The 23,750-nt window shown below is 41.3% G+C and overlaps 1 protein-coding gene across 5 annotated transcripts in view; it reads left to right on the top strand.

Annotated features, from left to right (window-relative positions):
• The window catches only part of EVC2 (EvC ciliary complex subunit 2), a 162,310-nt gene that overhangs the window by 57,013 nt on the left and 81,547 nt on the right, over nt 1–23,750 (top strand). For 3 of the 5 annotated variants that reach the window (XM_074951691.1, XM_074951694.1, XM_074951690.1), the window contains exon 10: nt 21,841–22,174. In XM_074951691.1, coding sequence (XP_074807792.1) covers nt 21,841–22,174 — 334 coding nt within the window. The remainder of the gene's footprint in view (nt 1–21,840; nt 22,175–23,750) is intronic. The other 2 variants (XM_074951693.1, XM_074951692.1) reach the window with 1 other exon arrangement.

The following is a 23,750-nucleotide window of genomic DNA, read 5'->3' as shown; positions in this document are numbered from 1 at the left end:
GCTATTTTAATATTCTTCATTGGCTTAAACAAATCTTTGTCTGTCTTTGCCATTCACCTCTTTCCTCCCAAATTATTTTTCTTATTCTCCCTTCTATTTCTATGTTCTTATAGCTGCACTCCCTGATTTATCTCTCCCTTTGCCCAACATCCTTCCCCAGGTGGACAGTTTGAATCTCTATAATTATTTTAACTGGGTTTTGTTATCATAGTGTTTAAGAAAAGTGTTTTACAACAATAGTAGAGTTATTATACAGAGCACTGTCCATGTAGTTAAGCTCCATTGGACCAGAGGAGGTCTTCTAAGAAGTCCTTGTGACAGGCTCTTTGGAGTGATGGTTGGTTACAGGGCAGACTATGCAGGTAAATCATGTAAGTGACTTAATACCCAATGTAACTTAGGTGCCTAAGTCATGGAGGTGATTTTGAAAATATTACCCTGCAAGTGGTGGGTGAGTTGGCAATCGATTTTAAAACAAAAGTGCAAAGAATGCCCTGCTCTCTGAAGATCCAACAAGAAAATAACAGGGTTTGCTCCAGCCATAGTGCCTAAAATAACAACGGGGAAAGGCCTTTGCAAGTTAAAAGAACCAATGTGGAAAGGTTTGGTCTTCTCTAGCTGCTGTACTGTATCTCCACATATGCCACACACATACATACACTCCATACCTGCACACATACATACACAACCTGCCTTTCAGGTAGCTGGCTGCCTGCTGCCGACTAGACCCTTTGGCATTTCTTTGGGGAGCACATATGGATCCATATATCCCAGTTGATAAGCCTTCGCTTGATGGTTTGGGGAATTCCTGTCACTTTACTGTATAGAGTCTTAGGATTCTAATATGCTTCACAAACTTTATTAACTAATTTATACAGCATATAAACTCCATTGGAATCACTTTGGTTCCCACAAGTGCACAGCAGCCTCTTCTGGGGTGAAACAGAGCATCAGTTTATGAGCACACATCAACCCAGCATAACAGGTGAGGGCCATAAGTGAAGAAGGCTTTCTTTGAATGAAATGGCACTGTAAACTTTAGGTTAACAGAGTGTCATTACCTAATTTGGAATTTGTCTGGACACCCAAGCTAAATCCACTGCTCTTGGGTGGATGAGAAGGATGATAGGATTTTTAATAACTGAAAGACAGCACCCTTTGGCAACAGAATTCTCCTCTAATAGCCTTCTGGAGCACTGGTTCTATATCATCTCAGAGGACAGAGTGCCTCATTAATAAATCACCAACCTTGTCATACCTGTTTTTTCCCAGGAGCTCTCTCATCCACGTATTGATCCAGCCAGTGCTTGCTTACCTAATCTCTGATAATCTCACAGTGGAGGAATTGTGGCTGTTGACAATGTCCCACATCATCCTTTTATGGAATCTATCTTATTGTCTGCAGTTGACAGTATGGATATTCTCTGTGGAGTTTAGGGGATTTTTTGGAAAAGAGAGGGGATTTGTATGGGATTTCATTGGTTTCTTTTTAACAAAACTTCCACTAGCTAACCAGCATTTCCCTGTGTGGGCGGGGGAAAGCAGGACAGACTCTATATTCCCTAAAGGGAAATTATGAAAGAACTTCTACTTTTGTCAGTTGCTACCAAAATAACTTCCCCCATTATTTTAGATTAAGTGCTTTTTCTCTTTAATTGTGTTCAATTTCTTCATGCATCTTCTGATAGGTATAGCATATTCCATTTCTTTAATTAAAACAAGATGCCCACCAGGGCATGTTGTAGCATTTTGTATCTCATGAGCCAATATTATACTTCTGTTCTATGAACTATAATCTTATATTATGATACGAAAATGGTCAAAGAAATAGAGAATTCTCTGTGATAAAAATTAACAAACTTCAACAAAAATCTCATTTGGAGATAGGAAGCAAACTCTGATTTTATGCTTATTTCTTCTGATAGGTCTATCTTGAGGAGGCTTCCTGTATCTAACACATTGATCTATTCTGGAGTAAGGATCTTTTGTTTTAAATAAGTTTATTTTTAGAAGTGGCCTGTATTATCCAAGAAATCCATATTTTGAAAGAAACAGACTGCTCCAAGTAGATAGAGAAAATTAGATTTTCCTGCCCACTTCCTCTGTTTCATTTGGGGTTCAGAGGAAAAAGAGAAGTACCAAATATCTGAATAAATTAAACAGTGAGAGAAGAGATGAATTTTTCAGTGGCAAACTTAAATGATTTAGTGCGAGTTTCAATTAAGCAATGCTAGCCTTTTCTTGTCAACTTGCTATCTCTGTTTAACCTCATAGACTTTAAGGCCAGAAGGGACCATCATGGTCATCTAGTCTGACCTCCTGCACATTGCAGGCCATGGAAATTCACCCACGTGCTCCTGTAATAGACCCATCACCTCTGGCTGAGTTACTGAAGTCCTCAAATCTTGATGAAAGACTTCAAGTGACAGAGACTCCACCATTTACTCTAGTCCAAACCAGCAAGTGACATAGGCCCCATGCTGCAGAGGAAGGCAAAAAACCTACAGGATCTCTGCCTGGGGGAAAATTCCTTCCCAGCCTCAAATATGGTGATCAGTTGTACCATGAGTATGTGGACAAAACCCACCAGCCAGATGTCATCAGATGTTTGGCTGCATGTGTGTGTTCTCTCTGCATGCTGTACTGACTCTGGCCAGATAGCCCGTACAGCAGGCTCCGACCAAACTGCCCAGTAAAGCCACAGTTTTCAGTGAAGGCACTTGGTCAAGTTTATTGTCAACGAAGCCCGAACCTAGTGCCGTGGCTCAATGGTTCAGGTATGCTAACACATATATGCCCGTTGCAATGGACTAGCTCAGTTTGTGGCAGGACTTTCCACTATCCCCTAGCCAGCCAAAGACACTCTCTCTGAGACTCCACTTTATACGTCAATACCAACAAGTTATGTACTGCCCCTCTGACATAGCCGGTTACTATCCATCACCTTATATATTTCTATCCATCACACTGTCATCCTGACCTTATCTTTAGGATGGGTCAGCCTGTTCCTGTTCTCTTTAGGGAATGTGTTGGTGTCGAGGTGTTCTGATACCACCCTTCTGGAATGTGTTTGCGTCAGTGCTCTGGGCCTCGCACCTCTGAGGAATGTATGTTTTTGCAATATCAGCCCTGTTACTCATCATCCCGGAAAAGCATAATGCATGGACTGGAGATGACCCAGTGGACTAAACACTGTTATGTGGTCACCTTATTTTACCATCAATACATTCATGCCCCATCTGTCCCTTGGTCTGCACAATTGCTTGTATGACTGATGGACAGATTTTATTTGCCAATTGTGTCTAGTCCCTTATGGTGAGCCTGGGAATGTTAGGCCTGGGACTTTGAGGAATGTAGTTTTATGATTGAGCCTTGGGGACACACCCAGATAATTAATACAGCTGAGTAATATGGCTATGATGTGTATATATTTGTAGTGTATATGAGTATATATGTATAGTATGTGTGTGTACATAGGACACCACCTTATTTCCAAGCATAACAATGTTTTTCCACTCTGGGGTTGTAGTCTGTCCCTTTTACTTTGGTGCTGCAGATAGCAACACACTCCTATTAGGGCAATTACAGTTATCACCTGTATCCTCATTAGTAGTAGACTGAGTGTTTGAAATACTGGGATAGGCATTGTTATAGTGTGTCCCACAGTGCTACGTTTCTGAAAAGTAAAACAGAAATTTGAATAGTGAAATTACAAGTGAGGCCTTTATATATAAATGTTTTGTAATTAGTTACTACACAGTACTGTCCATTCATGTTATAGGTTACCCTTACTGCTGGTTGTCATCTTCTGGTAAACTTCACAAGACAGGAAGCAGGAATGTTTAGCTTCTCTGTTCCATGGGTTGCATTGTTCTGTGATACACCAGTCGTTGACGTAGATCCAGGTGTTTCTTATGGATGCTGTCTTCCAGATAACCTACTGAATGGACAGTAGCCAATTTATTAAATATTGCTGTGTCAGGATTTAACGTTGGTATCCAGACACTGAACAAGATTGTTTTGAATAACGTGTGCCTTACTTAAGATGCAGTGTCACTGACCCAAATTATGTCTGATACTAAGAGGGAATTTATTTACCCAATTTGTAGTTACTGTGTAACTTAATTATTTTACCAGTTTTTTTTTCTTGCCTTCACGTTGTACGCTGCCATTCATTTCTTGATTTTTATTTGTGTGTTGGTTAAACAGTTTAGCAATGTTATGCACAGTGTAAATGTTGTACAGCAACAATACAACAATAATAAAGCAATACAGCAATAATACAGTTGCTTTTAAACAGGAGCCAAATTCAAATTAAATAACAGTTTAATCTGGTCCAGCTCATGGCTTCTAGCTGATTGCCAACTTAATTGTCCATGTATGGTAGACTGAGGTTTAGTTGACCAGTGTGTTGTTTACAAAGCACTTCATTTTTATTTTCTTAATGACTGGGGGTTTCTTTACCGTGTACTGATATCTTTTGCTGTCTTCAGGGTACAATATTTTCTGGTGTCTTTGGTCTGTGGGATGCAACCTTAAACATTCTCTTGACGATTTTTGTGACCAATGATAAATATCAGTGTACAGCTACACAAATTAATACTAGGATAGAATATTAAAGTTGGGCAGTCCAGTTCAAGGATGGAGATTTAAAAAGCTGAAAATAGAGCGATCGCATTTGTGTTTTACTACTGAACTGTCACAGCTGCAATTCCAATGGACTTTATACTGAAAATGAATGTCTTCTTTACACCAAATTAAAACAAAAAACAAATTCTAGTTACTTAGGGGTCTGATTCTCCACTGCTTTATTTATTTGTATTACGGTGGCATCTAAGAACCCTTACACCTTGTGTTGTCGTACTGCTGCGAAGTGGGTACGTAATGCTACCAAATTAGAAGGGCTGAGTTTTACACCACTCTGCGTATCAGTAAATGGCTATGCAAGATGTACGGCAGTGGAGAATCAGGCTGTACTTGTATAACAGGAACTGGCAAATAGGCTGATATTCAGAATTGGGGTGAAATTCATATATGGGGTCATATTTTGATGAAACACGCATAACTTTTGTGTGCATCTTATTCCCCACCTGGGGAGCCCATCCCCTGTCCAGGGAGGAAGACATGAGCTAGTTCTGGGTTAGAGATAACTAGATATTAACTAGATATTTCTCAGCTCCAAGCATCTTGGGCCCAATCCAAGTGAAGTCATTGAGAATTTTGCTATTGACTTCATTGAAAGCAGGATATGCAGGAGCAAGTGCATAGCTTTTATTCATGTGTACAGGAGATGGCCTACTCTTAAGCCCCGCTCTTAGGAGCAGGTCTAAGGCTCCCTGACCTAGGACTAGCTTTGTCATTATTCCCTGCCAAAAGATGGGGTATTCAGGTAGGGAATTTGTCTTCTCAGGGATGGGCTGTAGGTAGCATGAATATTAGCCAGTATGTTTTCAGCTTGCCAGAAATATGGCCTACATTCATTGTATTCAGATTTGGTTCATTGATCCATTCTCTGTGTGTCACTCTGTCTGTCTGTCTGTCTACACATATACACCTGTCATAGTTATTCATGTTTTCCTCTCAATTTGTATTGGAATGGACTTGGTGTTTTGTTGGCAGTCTATACACAGCTGAGGAGATGGTTCAGGAGTTCATAAATGGCAGAGTTTTTTGGTCTTTTGTAACTACCGTGTCAAATAAGCGTGGTATAAATAAACTAGGAGCACTAGATCGGTATTTATATTTCGGGACATCTTTGGAATATGGACATGTTGCAATGTCAAGAGAATAACTTCGAGAACCAAACTTATTTTTAATATTTCATCAAGACATTTCATAGGTACTTATTTATATGTAATTCATAGGTACTTATCTAGTTTGGTGATCTGGTGGTCTGTCATATCCTGGATGCCCATTATAAGATATGCCACTAATATGGTTGCTTTGCATTCTCAGTAGATCCCTTCCTGCTTATATTTCCAAGTGCTAGATCATTGGCAGTGAATGCTAACTAGAGGAAACTTAATAAACTGTATGTATGTTAAAAAAAAACAAGGAGTACTTGTGGCTCCTTAGAGACTAACAAATATGTGTGTTGTAATAGTATGCAGTAGGAAATCATGTTCAGAATTGTTGTAGGTCTTCTCTGCTATGTCTGAAACAGAATGAAAGGAGAGCTGAGGGGACTGATCGCATCCTCAGTGTGATGAGTGCTATTAGTTAGGACCTCTGCAAAACCCCTGAAATAACCATTTTTTCAAAGGTTTCTTAGAGTTTCCAATGGGTTACCCTTGCTCTGACTTTATTTATCCTCATTTTGTACATTTTTGCCTTCCCTCGATGTAGACAAAGCTCTAGTTGAATATGGCACTTGATCCTACTCTCGGATACACGGTACATATTGCCAATTATCTTGGCAAATCACTAATACATATGCACTGCAGTTGATTTTCTCTCATGGCACAGGGTAATGAGGGCAATGTATTGGAGGATAGGATCAAACTATTTCCTGAGAGCACTGGCAGGGAAGTCAAAAACAATTTACTTCTATATTAGAAGTTCAATTTTTCCTTCTAAATGTAAATTTCTCACTGTACATCTCAATTTAATTTGCCACTAAGGAAATGGATTCTTTTTATCACAGAATTCAGATGAAAAGTAGGAGTAAAAGATCAGATTGTCGTTACATCTAGAGTTTGAAGTGACCGAATTAGAAATCGGAAATAAGCAGTTGAAAGTTGCTTTCAATTTGGACGCCAAAACATAAGCACTCAAAGCTTCTGGATTTAATACACTGGAAACATTTATTATAGATTGTAATCTCTTTGGGACAGGGACAGTCTTGTTCTGTGCTTGGACAGTACCTAGCACAATGGGGTCCTGGTCCATGACTGGGGGTCATAGACACTACCCCAATATAAATAATTATTAATATTTTAATAACTGCATACTGGGAGTATGTGCACGTAAGCACATGCAAACACACGCAGCATTTTTAGCTCTGTATCCTGAATGACTGTACAAATTTACTTCCTACAAAAGCTGCACATTTCCTCCACCATTGAAACTCAAGCTATCAGAGAGTTAAATGTGATAGATGTTTAATATGTTACAGTGAAACTGCACAATGTTTATAGGGGGAAGGGGGAAATAACTATTTGAAATTACAGGTGGCATCTGGCCAAGATTACCAGGATACATATCCTTATTCTTCCAAAAAGAGCCATTGGATCTTTGATTACAAGCCGTGAGAGCTCAGTTTACATGTCATCTAAAAGCAGCTGTCACTGGTAGAACAGTGCCCCTTCATATCAAGGTGGGGCATTTGTTAGGCACTGATATGGGGGAATATTACCACTTCTGGCAACACTTAGTGTTCCTTAGCTGTCTCCCATGCAAATATTCACGCGATGCACCCCTGCTTAGCTTGTGAGATCTGAGTGGATCATTGCAAAAGGTAGAAGGTCTTCAGGCGTAAGGCTATAATATTTGTCTGTATGTGGTTTTGTTAAGCTAACAACATCACAGGCTGATCCTGATTCTTTAAAAATCAATGGCAACATTCCCATTAACTTCATTGGAAGAAGGATTGTGACCTCAGCTTGCTGCCTTCAGCATGATAACTGTTTCGTGAAATACTACGATTCAGAATTATAACTCCTCCATAGTGGTAGCGTAACTAGTATTATTGCTAAAATTGAACTCTTGAAGCTAGCCATTAATTCATAATTCTTCATGCATATGAAATCTATATAAAGGTTCTTAAACTGACCTTTAACCGAGGGTCTTTCTTAAATAGTTTTTAAAGAGGTAAACTTAGTAATTGAAACACCTTTTCTCTGTTCAGTAAGCCATAGGGAATCAAAGGGTTTTCAGATTGACACCTCTTAGCACAGCTATAGTTTAGTCTGTTGACATTTTTACCATGAGTCATGTAAGTTTCCCATTTTTTCCTTCCTAGAGAGCATGAATTTTATCTAATAATCTCTCATCTCAGTTGGTCATCTTGTCCAAGTTATTTTTTGCCATATACCATAAGAATTCTCTTTCTGATTTCATCAGTGCCTTGCAGTATTTTTTTTTTGAAGGTTTGTTCAGTCTGTGAATTTTCTAGTGAAATATGTTTGCAATAAGGAGTGGCAGACATAACAAAGATCAAAGCTGGAGGATCCTCAGATAATCATAGAAGGTTTCTTAGTAACTTTACGACTGTCTTGTATTCAGTGGGTTAGTCCTCATCCATGCTGAGTTTACGCTGGAGGAGCTGAAGGGATGTGGAAGATGGCTCTAAACCACCTTCTGGAGAGAGGTAAATAGAGGGGTCTGTACTGGGACCAGTCCTTTTAAACATATTCATAAATAATCTGGAAAAAGGGGTAAACAGTGAGGTGGCAAAATTTGCAGATGATACTGTGACCCATGATGCCCGGGGCAGCCCTCACTGGAAATGCCAACGTCAAGGCAGGCTGAAAAAGGGAGAGCAGATACCCCAAGACTGGTGGGTAGCACTGAAGTTATTCTCCTCAACCAGTCACAAACTGTGCTTCTGATCCCCCACACTGGTTATCAAGAGCAAAAATGAAATCACACAGCCCCCTTTATTGCATTCCAGTTCTCTGGCTCCCAATCAGCACCTAGGTCCATTGCATTGAGAAGTTATTTTAAACTCTGTGCACATATACAAAACAGACCCCAAAAGGTCAGCCACATCACCAGGTCAGTATAGGTTTAGATCTTACCAGCCAATCCTTTACTATCTAAAACTAAAGGTTTATTATAAAGAGAAAAGAAAGAACAAGAAGAGAGATGTTAAATGGTAAAACAATCACAGACATACAAAGACTTCAAAGTCCATATATCAGGTTCCTAGCAGTATTGGTGAGTTTGCTGGCTTGAAAGTCCCTCTGGAACACATCCACAGCTTGGATGGTTCATTCAGTCCTTTGTTCAGAGCTTCAGTTTGTAGCAAAGTTCCTCCAGAGGTAAGAAGCAGGATTGAAGACAAAATGGAGAAGGTGCAGCTGCCTTTTATAGTCTTTTGCCATGTGGCTTGTGCTTCCTTTGTTTCAAACACATACTGCTCAACACATGGCTTGGAAGCCTTATAGTTCTGTCCATAGGCATGCCCCTGCATGGCTTGCTGAGTCATTAGGTATATCCCTTGTCTTCTCTCAATCGGTCAGTTGTATAGCTGATTATCCTTAATGGGCCATCAAAGCTAGGCAGTGCTCATGCCAAACTGTCTGGGGGTGTCACCTAGAAACATAGCACAAGTTTTGTAATACATACATATCTATAACCCAAAATACAAAGGTGATACAAACGCATAAATGAGATTATCATATTTGGCAAATAATAACATTTCTGCAGATATCTGACATGGCATATCTGGCACAACTCATTGCAATTTTACAATATTAATATTCATAATATCCTCAAGTGTTCCCCAGATTCCATACAGCATCACAGATATGAAACTACTCGAGATAATTAAGTCCCAGACAGACTGTGAACTGTTACAAAAGGATCTCTCAACACTGTGTGACTGGGCAACAAAATGGCAGATAAAATTCAATGTTGATAAATGCAAAGTAATGCATGTTGGAAAGCATAATCCCAACTATACATATAAAAATGATGGGGTCTAAATTAGGTCTTACCACTGAAGAAAGAGATCTTGGAGTGAATGTGGATAGTTCTCTGAAAACATCCACTCAATGTGCAGTGGCAGTCAAAAAAGCGAACAGAATGTTTGGAATCATTAAGAAAGGGATAGGTAATAAGACAGAAAATATCATATTGCCTCTATATAAATCCATGCTGCACCCACATCTTGAATACTGCGTGCAGATGTAGTTGCCCCATCTCGAAAAAGATATATTGGAATTGGAAAAGGTTCAGAAAAGGGCAACAAAAATTATTAGGGATCTGGAACTGCTGCCATACGAGGAGAGATTAATAAGACTGGGACTTTTCAGCTTGGAAAAGAGATGACAAAGGGGGGATATGATAGAGGTCTACAAAATCATGACTGGTGTGGAGAAAGTTAATAAGGAAGTGTTATTTACTCTTTCTCATAACACAAAAACTAGGGATCACCAAATGAAATTAATAGGCAGCAGGTTTAAAACAAACAAAAGGGAGTATTTTTTCACACAATGCATACTCTATCTGTGGAACTCCTTGCCAGAGGATGTTGTGAAAGCCAAGACTATAACAGGGTTCAAAAAAGAACTAGATATATTCATGGAGGATAGGTCCATCAATGGCTGTTAGCCAGGATGGGCAGGGATGGTGTCCCTAGCCTCTGTTTGCCAGAAGCTGGGAATGGGTGACAGGGGATGGATGACTTGATGATTACCTGTTCTTTTCATTCCCTCTGGGGCATCTGGCACTGGCCACTGTCAGAAGACAGGATACTGGGCTAGATGGAACTTTGGTCTGACCCAGTATAGCAGTTCTTATGTCCCCTCTCCAGAACTGGCCAGGGGCTGAAATGGCTCTTGGCATAATTTACAGCAGCGCTGAGGGTGCTCTTGGTTATACAGGCTACAGCCAGTCACTGCTCTAGGTGGGGATCTGGCAGAGAACCATGCATTCTGGCCTGCACCCACGGAGGAGAGAGGTGGCATAGAGTCAGCTTACATGGATTTTACACCAAGTGAGGGTTCCCCTGTGGTAAGAGGGATCCTTACCTGCTCCTTTAGCACGGCTTTATTAGTGGCTTTGTGCAACTTCAGAAGCATGAAGCTATTGGAATAGGTGCTGAGAATTTGGCACTTTATCTGTTAATGATGGCTAAACCTTATCCATCTGAAGCATCACAAGACCTGTTCTCAGGCCTGCTTACTAGTTATGTTACTTACTCATTATTTGTATTGTCCAAATGCTCACAGGCAGCATAGGTCTGCATACTGTTCAAACTCATAGGAAAGCATGGTCCCTGCCCCTAAAAGTCTCATTTCAGACTAGGCCCAACAAGAAAGTGTGACAGACAATTGGAAGGGAAACAGAGGGTGAGAGTAACCACAACAAGATCACACGGTTAGCTGCTGTTACACAACTTGAGGGTTCCACATCAGCTGAACAATTATCTATTGCTGGAAATAGAAGAATTAACAGCAGTACGAACTGAATGTTTATCAGTGAACAATTTCCTATAGACTTTACTGTATAAATAGGTTTTCAGGAGAGATTATTGGTATCTTCTCTCTTCTTTCTCTACTTTAACTGCAGCTAATCCTAAAGCTGGACAATTTTATAAGACTTTAATGTTGGTACATGTAATGGTAAAATACACACAGTATTCTGTGGAATTGAAAATCTTCAGTATAGCCCAGAAGCTTTATATATTTAAAAAAACAAACAAACAAACAAACAAACAAAAAAACCTTTCTAGATTCTTATGGTATTAATCCTATAACAAGTTTATGATTTAGCAAATAAACATTATTGTTATTTTATTATTCCTTTCAGACCTGTTTTAATCTGTCAACAGCAATAAACTAATATTTGCTTTTTATAGTGAGTGTTCTTATCTTAACATTTTTTTTTTAATGCTAGAGAGGTTAATGAAAGGAACAGATGAGGTTGTGGTGAAAACACCAGACTGGGATCTGGGTTCAGTTGCTGGCTGTGCCATATGTCTGTGTCTACACTGCAATTGTATATAATCTTCATAGTGTGGCTAAGAATAGCATGGAAGATGTGGCTGTGCAAGCGTGTTCTTAGCCCGTGCTGGGGTCTGTGCTGCTGTGTCTTCACGGCTATTTTTAGCCATGCTGTATAGATTACAGCCGGTGCGTGTACGCCTACCTGAGCTGCAGTCACACCTGCGATTGCAGTTAGCTATACCCACGTTCTTCTTGTGAGACTTTAGGGAAGTCCTTTAATTGAGATGTGTCTCAGTTCCCACGCTTTGTCTGCCTTTTGTATTGAGGACTAATTTTACTGTTAACAATCAGAGCAACAGGCGGCATGTAAATGCACCTTCCTGCTCTTTGCTCTCAATCTATACCTTTAGGAGATTGCTTCCCCTCACTGGCTGGAACTTTGTGGAGGCAGAGTAAAGGCCCTGCTTGTTATTCTCCCTTGCCCATTCTGCGCCCAGCTGTGTGGGAGAGGCAGTAGCAGCCCCACAGAGGCTGCTTTCCCCATCCCATGATGTGGGTTGCCAGTACAAGGGACTGGGGGGGGGGTGGGGGGAATTGCCTTATGCACTTCTGGGAGGGGAGCAAGGCAAGTCACATTTGTCTCCTCAGAATGTCCAGGGCTGGGACTGTCTCTTGCGAAGTGAGTGTGTACACACCTCTCATCATTGGGTGTTACTGTAATGCAAATACTAATCACTCACCAGTCTTCCACAGCTAGACATGAATGTCTACTGAAAATAAGGTTGGTCTCATCTTAGTGAGAAAATGTTGTGTGGGGAAAACTTGTACAGAGCTTGCCTCCCCTCTAGCCTTTTGAAACCAATGCCACTAGAGTTCCTCATCTTCATGAGCTCTGGAGTCACACAGAAAATTTCTTAAAATGCATGTCACAAGGAAATAAATTCATTTGTCTTTTTTTAAAGGCATCACATTTGGCATCTATAAATGTGTTCCTTCAAAAATTATATCTCCCAAAAGCCTATGTACATCCAGTACTATCTGTAGTTTGAGTGATGTGCTCTGATTAACACCCCTTTCCCTACAACTATTTTAATAGTTAATGAAAGATTTCATTTTTTATCACTTTATGCTCAGTTCTTTCGTGACACCGGTTGCTTTGCTCTCTTCTTTCATTAGATGCTCAGGGCTATTGAAAACATCAAATGTTCAGCCACTCGCTACCTCTTCACGTTTGACACCTGGGATTCTCCTCTCTCAGTACTTCTCTGGCAGCACTTTAAACCTTGTGGCTATTCAAGTGAGTTAAAAAATCTGTAGATTTGATATTTGCAGCAGCCTTTTCTTTGCATCTTTTCACTTTTTTTATTTCCCTTCCCCTTCTGTCACCTATCTCTCTGCTGTCCTTTACTGCACAATTTGTCCAACTGGAACTTTGATCTCTTTCATCAATAGATTTCCATCTGCCAATTGTGTTTCATTATCTTTCATATTTTTTGGTATGGTGAATTCACTCAGCAAGAGGTGGGAGACCTTTTAAACATGAATAAGATGAGCAGGAAAAATACAGAGAGTACAAGGCATTTTATGACACCTGCTTGGATCTAGAGACGCACAGACTCTCAGGTTATGAACTTTTTCTCAAGAAATATATACCTCAAAGTGAAGGCACATATGACCCAAGCAGTTGTAAACATTGCTCTTTTGGGGGACTTCACCTGAAACTACTTGCCTTATTACTTATTAAGGGTTTGTAGCTAGGTGCTAACAGTGTGGTCCCTGCTGTACAAGACACAAAGATTGTTCTTTCTGCCCCCAGTCCTGAGCAAAGAGATGACGGGGTGGCCAGACTTAGTGACCCTCAGAGCTGCATATGACAATCTTCACAAGTTGGAGAGCCGGGGGGCGCTTGCCGGGGCTCGGGGCTTTAGCATTGTGGGGAGGGGGTGTCTCAGAGCTTCAGCCCTGTGGGAGGCACCTGCCCAGGCTCAGGGCTTTAGCTGCTTTTGCTGATGCCTCTCCCCAAAGTGCTAAAGCAGAGGTCTTTCCATGCAGAGCTAACACCTGGGAGTCAAAGGGAGGGGTCGCTGAGGGTAATAGGGGGGGATTTGTCTGCGGGTATGTGACTCAAGCTGTTGGAAGAGCCGAACCTTTAAATTGTGCCCCCTCCCCCTACTCATAGCGGGCAGCAGTCGTCTCTGGCGGAAGCCCCTAGCCCAGTGGTTTTCAAACTGCAGGTCGCCACCCAGTATTGGGTTGCAGAATGTAAGGCACTGGGTCACGATGACTCTGGTCAGCACCGCTGACTGGGCTGTTAAATGTCCCGTCGCGGGTGCTGCCTGGCTAAGGCAGGCTAGTCTCTACCTGTTCCAACACCGCGCTGCGCCCTGGAAGCAGCCAGCAGTAGGTCCTAGGTGAGGTCCTAGTAGCTCCTAGGTGAGGGGTCCATAAGGCTCCACTGTCTGCCTCTGCCCCGAGCTCTGGCTCTGTACTCCCATTGGTCAGTTCCTGGCCAATGGGAGCTGGGGGGGAGGGGGCGGTGCCTGCGGGCGAGAGCTGTGTGGAGCTGCTTGTGTACCTCCGCCTAGGAGCCAGACCCACTGCTATCTGGTAGGTGGAAAGTGGTGAGGTGTGGGGGACTCCTGGAATCGCACTTTAACTTTAGAAGAGACGTGGTTTGACCACCCCTGGGATGTGGTATGGCCGTGTTACCCCAGGAGGAGACAAGGGAGGAGTTGTGGCTCAGTTCATCCCTTCTCTCCCCCCCCCCCCATTAGAGCAGATGATGCGGGGGAGAGTATAAATTACTTTGCTCCATTTTGTGGAGTAGCTCACTTCTTTTTCCCTTCCACTGTGTGCCTGCCCAACTGCTCTGCCTGGGGAGTGGAAATGGGAGGTGCAAAGCTAAGGCTTTTCCTTATCCTTGGCCATCTCAGCCTCCTTCCAACCCACTTGTTCATAAGGGGAGCATCAGGCCAGCAACTGCTGCTGTCTCTCCTGCCTTTGGCATCACAGTCTGAGCAGCCCTTATTCAGCTGAGGAGGAGAGTAATCTTGCTCTCCTTTGCAACCAAGTAAGGGGCTGTGAAATTCTAGCTCAAATTAATGTTGGATCATATTAAAGAAGTTCTGTATTAAAATCACAAATGAGTTTGATTCCCCATAGTTTAAATTCCAGGGTATTACTAATTAAGAGGTCTCTTGGTTTTTGGTACTGTTTCTCTCCCTCTATGTGTGAAACTTGCAAGCTGCTAATTGTGTTAGTACATTCTAAGACAGAGTCTGTTCTCAAAGCAATTCACAGAGAGAGACTCCAAGCAATAGTCTAACAACAGAAACAGCACCCAGAGACTCCCCGCCCTTTTGTTGTATTAACAATTGTGATTAAAGTAGAGATGGAGGATGTATGTGGATGGATGCTTGGTGTGGATAATAACTGAATGATCAGGGAGGTGCCAGCCTAAGAATCCAGTGTCCATCGGCTGAAGAAGGCGTCAAGTGGAAATAACCAGAGGACCCCCGGAGGGCAGACTGGAATCCACCCAACAGCCTCAAGAATGGGAGAACCAAAGAACAAGATAACATCTAGCAGCACGGAGCCATCAGGAATGTGCTATCTGCTGATTGATTCAGCAACAGCATGATGAAGCAATTCCCATAGACTGGCATAGGAAGAAATTCCTATAAAAATAGACTCTAAAAAGTGAGAACTTTGGGGTCTGATTCTGCAAACCAACTTCCAGGAGCATTAGATGAGCATCTGACAAGGCCCTGCTCCCTCCTCATGTCCAGGCCACCTGGCCAGTGGCTTGGCATGAGCAACTCTAAGGCTGGTAACTATGATAACAACCTTGCAGAACCTATGTGTGTGTGTGTTTGTATGAATGAATGTGTGAATAAATATGAGATTGAATGGAATGTTATAGCTATAACTAACTGCTTACTATGATTCTTTCTGTATTCACAATAAATGTGGTATTTTGCCTTTTTCCCTTTAATAAGATCCTGCTGGTTTTTATTTTATTGGTATAACATTAAAAACAGTCCCTGTCCAGAAAACCAGACAGTAAAGAAGAAGACAGGTTGCCCTGTTAAGGCATGGAGAGGAATAACTTAGAGGACTTTTTTATAATGTTTGGTTTTGTTCACTTCTCGTGGGTATCACTTAAGTGAGTCTGTAGGAAGGACCAGAAAGCAGAGTGAGTGGTGGATGGGTGAATCTGTATCTGAAGAGTGAGCTTTCAGGCTATTTCAGGGTTCTCTAGACTATGTCTGATTCTCTTGCATTAATCATTCTCTGTTAAAGTGTGGATCCAAAGGTTTTGCTGTCCGTGAATGTTTTGGATATTGAAAACTTGTTTATTTTTGCTGTCTTCTACTAGTTCAGTTGCAATTCATACTGATATTACTTACAATCATATGCAAAAAAATTCTTAAATTCATGTTGCTATGAAGAAAAGTACAAATACAATGCATGTTATGAGTTGATGTAGATGAAGGTGAAACTCATTGCACAGGCAGTCATCAAGGGGTAAAGCACCCATTGTCTGGGAAGTCTGATCTTTTCTGTGGTTTCTTTGTATTGCAAAGCAGCTGCACAAATGAAGGGTTGACACAATGCTTCTGTTTTGAAGCCATGTGGTTCTAAGTGAGCAGGTTTGGGCTAAATGGATTTCCAGATGGAAAGCCCAGGGGCTAAGAGAGAGATGTGGAATAATGTATTGAAGAAGAGGAGGGATTTCAGGAGACTCCAAGAGAGACAGAAGCTCAGCTGTCAGTTTAAGATTGACCTGTAATATCTTAGCTTGTGTCTCTGCAAACATGTAGTTTGTGGCCACTTCCGTTGGAGGAAACAGGACTTGTGTATAGTTTGTAAATATTCAAATTACACTAAGAAAAAACCCTGAGTTTGGCTCACCAATTTCTGCTTCAAATGGGAAACTGACCTGGAAGGCCCCAAAATCTGCTTAGCAAAGGGGAAATACTACAGTGTTACCCTGAGATTTAGTCACACGAAATCTGTGCACTTTAGAGGTAAATTTCATGGAGTGACCTTAATGCAACCCTCTTGCATGTGTGTATTACAAAGAATCTTGAAAGCATTCACACAGTGAAAGATCTTGTGGTAATGCACAAGAGGCCAGTTAAAGTTACTGTGAGAATAATATACCTGCAGCCATACCTCATTGAGGTGTACTCTTGTCAGATTTCACTAGCCAGTGAGTGTAGGGCTTGTTTTGTGTCACCTCAGAAGAATACTGAAAGCGGTAATGAAGAGAGGAGAGAGCAGTAGGAGATGTGGAGAGTTTACAGCCCTGCAGCTGTACATTTGTATGACAACCAATTCACCACCCCTGCAAATATACCAGGAGTGTGGGGGCAAGGTAAAGGGGCTGGTCTTGGCTGCACTGTACCCCTCTGATGATAGAAATAGGATGAGAGATGGCTAGAAAAGAAATGTATATGTGACAAGCTCATAGCTTTTGAGCAGATAAAGAACTAATAATGGGTTAAATATATGGATATTTTAAATTTAATTTCCTTACTGGGGATTTTTTTTTTTGATTGCAGGTTATAATAGAACCTAATGTAGCATTCATAGCCTTGGCCAAGTTAGCATGACCTTTAAGTAGTGATAATCTGTCCAGTAGCTTCGAAGCGTGAAATATACTTTGTGGGAATTACCTATTTTCTGATGTATTTTCAAGAGAAATCAAAGATATTTTTGGTGGCTCACATAGTGATACCTATAGCTGAGGTTGCTTGATGCATCCTATTAGAAGCATCTGAAAACAGGGTTGTATAACTTTGCCAAACTGTAACTATTTTGGGGCTGAAATTTTTCATGCTGGAATTCTGCCCAAGGATGAATTTGTTTGGAAAACTTCAGCAAAAGTGGCTTCCTCCTTTCCAAGAATGATGCTAGAGAAAAATATTTGTTTCGTCTATGTTAAAAAAAAATTGCATAACCATTTTATTGAGAAGCTTACGTGCCCCCCCATGCTTTGGAGCGGTGGTTCTCAACCAGAGGTACACGTACCTCTGGGTGGACACAGAGGTCTTCCAGGGGCTACATCAACTCATGTAGGTATTTGCCTAGTTTTACAACAGGCTACATAAAAACTAAAGTACAAACTAAAATTTCATACAGACAGTGACTTATTTATGATATATATAATACTCTGAAATGTAAGTAAATATTTATATTCCAATTGATTTATTTTATAATTATATGGTAAAAATGAGGAAGTAAGGAACTTTTCAGTAATAATGTACTGTGCGACTTCTGTGTTTTTATGTCTGATTTTGTAAGCAGATAGTTTTGAAGTGAGGTAAAAATTGGGACAAATCAGACTCCTGAAGGGAGTACAGTAGTCTGGAAAGGTTGAGAGCCACTGCTTTGGAGCATGGACTTGAAATTTGGCAGAGAAGTGTCCTTGTGTCAAGAATGTGCTTTTTGCTGTCCCTGTGAAAATGTGCCCAATTTTGGCAAAATTATGAACCTCTAAAAATCTGTTTGCACGTGTTCAGTGGAGACTTAGGGCTTGGCTACACTTGCAAGTTAGAGTGCATTAAAGCAGCCCTGGGTGCCCTAATTCCCGATGGGTCCACACTGGCAAGGCACATAGAGCGCCTGGACTCTGCAGCTGGAGCGCTCCTGGTAATCCACCTCCATGAGAAGCATAAAGCTTGCCGCTCCCCAGCTGAAACGCCTGGGCATCAGTGTGAACGAGGTGTTGCATTACTGCGCTGTGATTGGCCTCTGGAAATGTCCCATAATTCCCTGAAGTCAAGTGGCCACTCTTCTCATTGTTTTGAAATCGGCTACAGGAATGCAGATATGCCCTTTCATAGCTCCGTTTCTGACAGCTGGCATGCTTACCTGCTCCGGGACAAAGCAAGCTATTTGTGTGGAATGCTGCTGTTGTGAGTGTGAGGGGGGGGTGGCGGGGAGGTCTGCTGCTGTCTGAACTTACAAGACAGCATGCTGACATGCTCTCAGCCCCCCAAAAACCTACTCTCTCCCCCCACATAAACACAACACACTCCCTGTCACACTCCACCCCCCCACCCCCATTTGAAAAGCACGTTGCAGCCACTTGCACACTGGGATAGCTACCACAATGCACTGCTCTTTGTGGCATTGCAAGAGCTGCTAATGTGGCCACGCCAGTGAGCTTGCAGCTGACAGTGTAAACACACGGCAGCGTTTTCCTTGCTGCGGTCTCCGAAGGCTGGTTTAACTCCCAGCGCTCTACCTCTGCAAGTGTAGACATGCCCTTATTAGAGTTTGGCAGCTAAATTGTCTGAAGATTCCATCTACACCGAGCATGCTCCATCCCCTCATAGCTCCTGAGTACTGACTAGACCGTATATGTATCAACCCCACCGAGCAACTGATCGTGCTTTGTCCTGGGGCTGCAGGGGCTGGACCAGAACTGTTCATACAATTGCTTCTCTCAGCAGCCAGCTGATGCTGTGGCCTTGAGTGCCAGAATTCAGAGCAGGGAGATAATTCAACCCCCTTTCATATATGCGTTATTTACAGTCTTTAATTACGTGATCACAAACTATTGCACAAGCATCCTTAATTTCAGTATTTCCTAACTTTCGAGTGCTTGACTTTGTAACTGTAATACTCTTTTAACATAATTTTATTTTTTGAGTTGGGGGAGTGGCGAGGGGGATTCACGTACGCACAAAAACATTGTGTGTGTGTGTGTGTGTGTGTGTGTGTGTGTGTATTGCAAACCTGTTGTTTCTGCAGAATCCTATGAAGAGTAAGAAACCATATTTGGAGAGTTAACATGTTTGGTATCTGAATATATGAGTGAAATAAGGTTATTGGCACCATCTCATTCCATGGGGATTGGTGTGCACTGGTTGTACAACTAACTGTAGTATTTGCAAAGAGACCAAGGACTGAATGTTCTAGAGCTTAAATAGCCCCTTCCCTTCAGTTGAGACATAGTTGGTGGGATGGGTTTTAAAAGCCATCATTGTCGCTGCCAATTCTGTACCTGTTCCGTGGATAAACGGAGGAACTTGCTGTCCAGTCCTGCTGATCAACTACTTTTCCCAAAAAACCAACTTCTTTTTTTAATTTAAAAATGAAGAATTGCTTGAAAAAGAAACTGAACAGTTTGTAGGATTTAATATTTAGGCTCCCTGGGGTAAAACAGCTGCATTTTATTATTACAGTAAACATGTTGCAAACTTTTTCAGGGCCTTTGCTGTCTCATTTGAAACTTATCAGAGATTTAGCTTGAAGAACCAATCAAACCAGTGATTTGCCATAACTGGAAAAATATTTATTATGTGCAATACATTTTATTTTCATTTTGGTTTAATTTTTATATCGGTCACACTTAACCAGGTTTAAGCTGCAAATATGTGTTCAAGACTTACATTGTCAAACACGTAGAAGTGATAGTATATTAAAATCTACTTATAGTCTGTGTGCAGAAGCATGCAGTGCTATCTTTTCATGCAAAGTGCATGCAAGGGCAAGAAATCCATTTCTCTAATACTGAATTGACTTCCAACTAGTGCAGGAATGGCAGAGCCAGGGAATTTAGAAAAGAAATATGCTGTAAAAGATAATTGTCCTTCTGAATTAATTAACTCTAGTGACAAATGAGTGGGTCTTCACATGCAGCATGATATTTATTGCCTGTTGGCCTTTTGTAGAAAATATTATTTTTCTCTGTGTTGCTAATCTCTTTTCTGGAACTAGATTAATTTCCATGTGAAAGAGATAATGGCTATATTAATGTGTTTTATCAACAACTAATCAAAACGCATGCTTTTTGTTTTCCTGTGGTGCTTTCAGAGGAGTGTAAATACTTCAGGCAAGACCTGTATTACTGTGGGTGGATAGTGAGTTTGGAACCATTTAATAAAGTCTGTGCAGCTTACACTCACTAAAATATTTGATGCTGTATTTCTCTTCACAGCATTCATTTGTAGGATGTTTTTGTTTGCTTTTAATCTGAGAGATATGGGTACTGTCTAGGAAAAGAAGTCACCTTCTACAGGACAGGCCCAACAAAGAAAATAACAGAACACCACTAGCCATCACCTTCAGCCCCCAACTAAAACCTCTCCAGCGCATCATCAAAGATTTACAACCTATCCTGACAAATGATCCCTCACTCTCACAGATCTTGAGAGACAGACCAGTCCTCACTTACAGACAGCCCCCCAACCTGAAGCAAATACTCTCCAGCAACCACACACCACACAACAAAAACACTAACCCAGGAACCTATCCTTGCAACAAAGCCTGATGCCAACTCTGTCCACATATCTACTCAAGTGACACCATCATAGGACCTAATCACATTAGCCACGCCATCAGGGGCTCGTTAACCTGCACATCTACCAATGTGATATATGCCATCATGTGCCAGCAATGCCCCTCTGCCGTGTACATTGGCCAAACCGGACAGTCTCTACGCAAAAGAATAAATGGACACAAATCTGACATCAGGAATCATAACATTCAAAAACTGGTAGGAGAACAGTTCAACCTCTCTGGCCACTCAGTAAAAGATTTAAGGGTGGCAATTTTGCAACAGAAAAGCTTCAAAAACAGACTCCAACGAGAAACTGCTGAGCTTGAATTAATATGCAGACTAGATACCATTAACTTGGGTTTGAATAGAGACTGGGAGTGGCTGGGTCATTACACATATTGAATCTATTTCCCTAAGTTAAGTATCCTCACACCTTGTCAACTGTCTAAATAGGCTATCTTTATTATCACTACAAAAGTTTTTTCTCCTGCTGAGAATAGCTCATCTTAACTAATTATAGGTTTCAGAGTAGCAGCCGTGTTAGTCTGTATTCGCAAAAAGAAAAGGAGTACTTGTGGCACCTTAGAGACTAACCAATTTATTTGAGCATAAGCTTTCGTGAGCTACAGCTCACTTCATCGGATGCATCACGAAAACTTATGCTCAAATAAATGTGTTAGTCTCTAAGGTGCCACAAGTACTCCTTTTCTTTTTGCGAATACAGACTAACATGGCTGCTACTCTGAAAACTATTGAAATTGACTTACTCTGACAAATTTGTGTTATTATTATTAGACTAATACTGTGCGATCTTCCTGCTCTGATCTGAATGCCAATCAGTAGTATAAAATCTAATGGTGCTAGTTAACTTTTTTTGGTGATGGAAATTGTGTGTCATCGGAAGCCCTAAGCACTCCTAACTATATTTTACAGCTTGGAGGTAGCAAACCTGACTCGTGCAGATGCTGATCTGGAAGCCTATCGAATGCAGATGTGCAAAGAGGCGATTGCCATGTTGATGAAGAACATGGTTTTCAGACACAATGTCTCTCCTAATGTGGAGAAAAGGATGGGTTCAATTTTCAAAAAACAATTTTTTGCAATGGAGAATGAAGTTCAGGAGGAGTATACAAGAAAGATGGTGGCTTTAACTGCCGAATGTAATCTAGAGACTAGGAAAGAAATGGAGGTTCAGCACCAACGAGAGAGAGCCGCAAATGATGAGGCTGAAGAATTAATTAAGCGACTGAATGAGAAGGTAAATCAGGTATGAAAGTAACATAACAATTTGTATGGTTACCCTTTTCCTACTATTCCATGTTATTTTTCCTGTGGTTTCTCTTTTAGACTGTAATGGCCACACTGTTTTTGTTTTCTTGCTATTGTAGCTGCCTAGTGAGAATTCCAGTAGTCTTTGTACATTTCACCCTGTTAACGTAAAAAAGAAAACTCCCAAATTATTGTTCCATATTTGTCAAACCTCATAACTTCGATTAAGAAGATGGCTCAGAAGGAGTAACCAGCACAATTCGTTATTTGCCCCTGGTGCTGCACTTCCTGCATGAACGTGTATTCCTATGTATTGAATGTAACGTTGCTGCTGTTCAAGCTTCCCATTTCCCAGTGAGTTGTAGAGATAAAAGAATTCATATCAGGAACATATTCCCACAGACCAAGGTGTGAAAACTTCCACCACAGTGTCTTAAATTCTTTGTCACATGGTTGCATATGCTACCAAAAAAAAATCATGTTTTATTTGAATGCAGTGTACTTGTTGTTGTTTAGTGCTTTTATGGTAATTAATAAAACTGATTTTTTGCAGAAATGGTGACTTTGATAAAAATGACCCACCAAAGATAATAGCAGTGTACAGGGGTTTGTGGGAAAGGGTTTGATGCAAGGCCTATTGGATGGAGAAGTATTGTATGAGGATGCAGGGTGGTGCAGACCTGTTGAGCTCTTCCATAGGAACAAATAAGTATATGAGCTGTGACTCTTGGGAGGGTTTGCTTGTTATTTTGACATATTTACACTAGCAGATAGGACTCAGCTGAAATTTGCTGGCAATGCCTATCGTTGAAGCTGCTCCAGCTACCTTTCCAGCATTGTACCTTTTCTAGTGCTTTGTCCAGTTTGGTTTTAGAAGTCCCAAGTGATGGGAGACACTAAAAGATCCTGGCTTAATGATAGGGGCTGGGGAAGAATTCAAAGCCAGACCCTTCAGTTCTTGTGCTGATCCACTTATCTCCTTCCTCCCTCTCCTCCCCTTACCCCTCAACTGTTGTGCTCTTTGCACTCAGAGAAGCAGAGAGAAGTGGACTAAAATCTATGAAAGAATCTTTACTAGCTTTAGAGCTACAATATTTCATGTCATTTACTTTTCCTCTGGAATGTGGAGGAAAGTGGCATTGCAGAGGAATAAAACGAAGCAATCCAAAGTGGAGAAATGTGGGTGAGACACCAGATGCAGAAGAAAAGGAGTACTTGTGGCACCTTAGAGACTAACCAATTTATTTGAGCATAAGCTTTCGTGAGTTATAGCTCACTTCATCGGATGCATAAAGTGGAAAATGCAGTGAGGATGTTTTATACACACAGACCATGAAAAAATGGGTGTTTATCACTTCAAAAGGTTTTCTCTCCCCCCACCCCACTCTCCTGCTGGTAATAGCTTATCTAAAGTGATCACTCTCCTTACAATATGTATGATAATCAAGGTGGGCCATTTTAACAAGAATGTCTGAGGAACAGTGGGGGGGTAGATGTGCAGGTGAACGAGCCTCTGATAGTGTGGCTAATTTGTTCACCTGCACATCTACCAATGTGATATATGCCATCATGTG

This window comes from Natator depressus, chromosome 4 (assembly GCF_965152275.1).
Source record: "Natator depressus isolate rNatDep1 chromosome 4, rNatDep2.hap1, whole genome shotgun sequence".
In the NCBI taxonomy this organism is placed as follows: Eukaryota; Metazoa; Chordata; order Testudines; family Cheloniidae; genus Natator; species Natator depressus.
The sequence above is the reverse complement of the archived record's forward strand: the minus strand, read 5'-3'. Positions and strand labels throughout refer to the sequence as shown.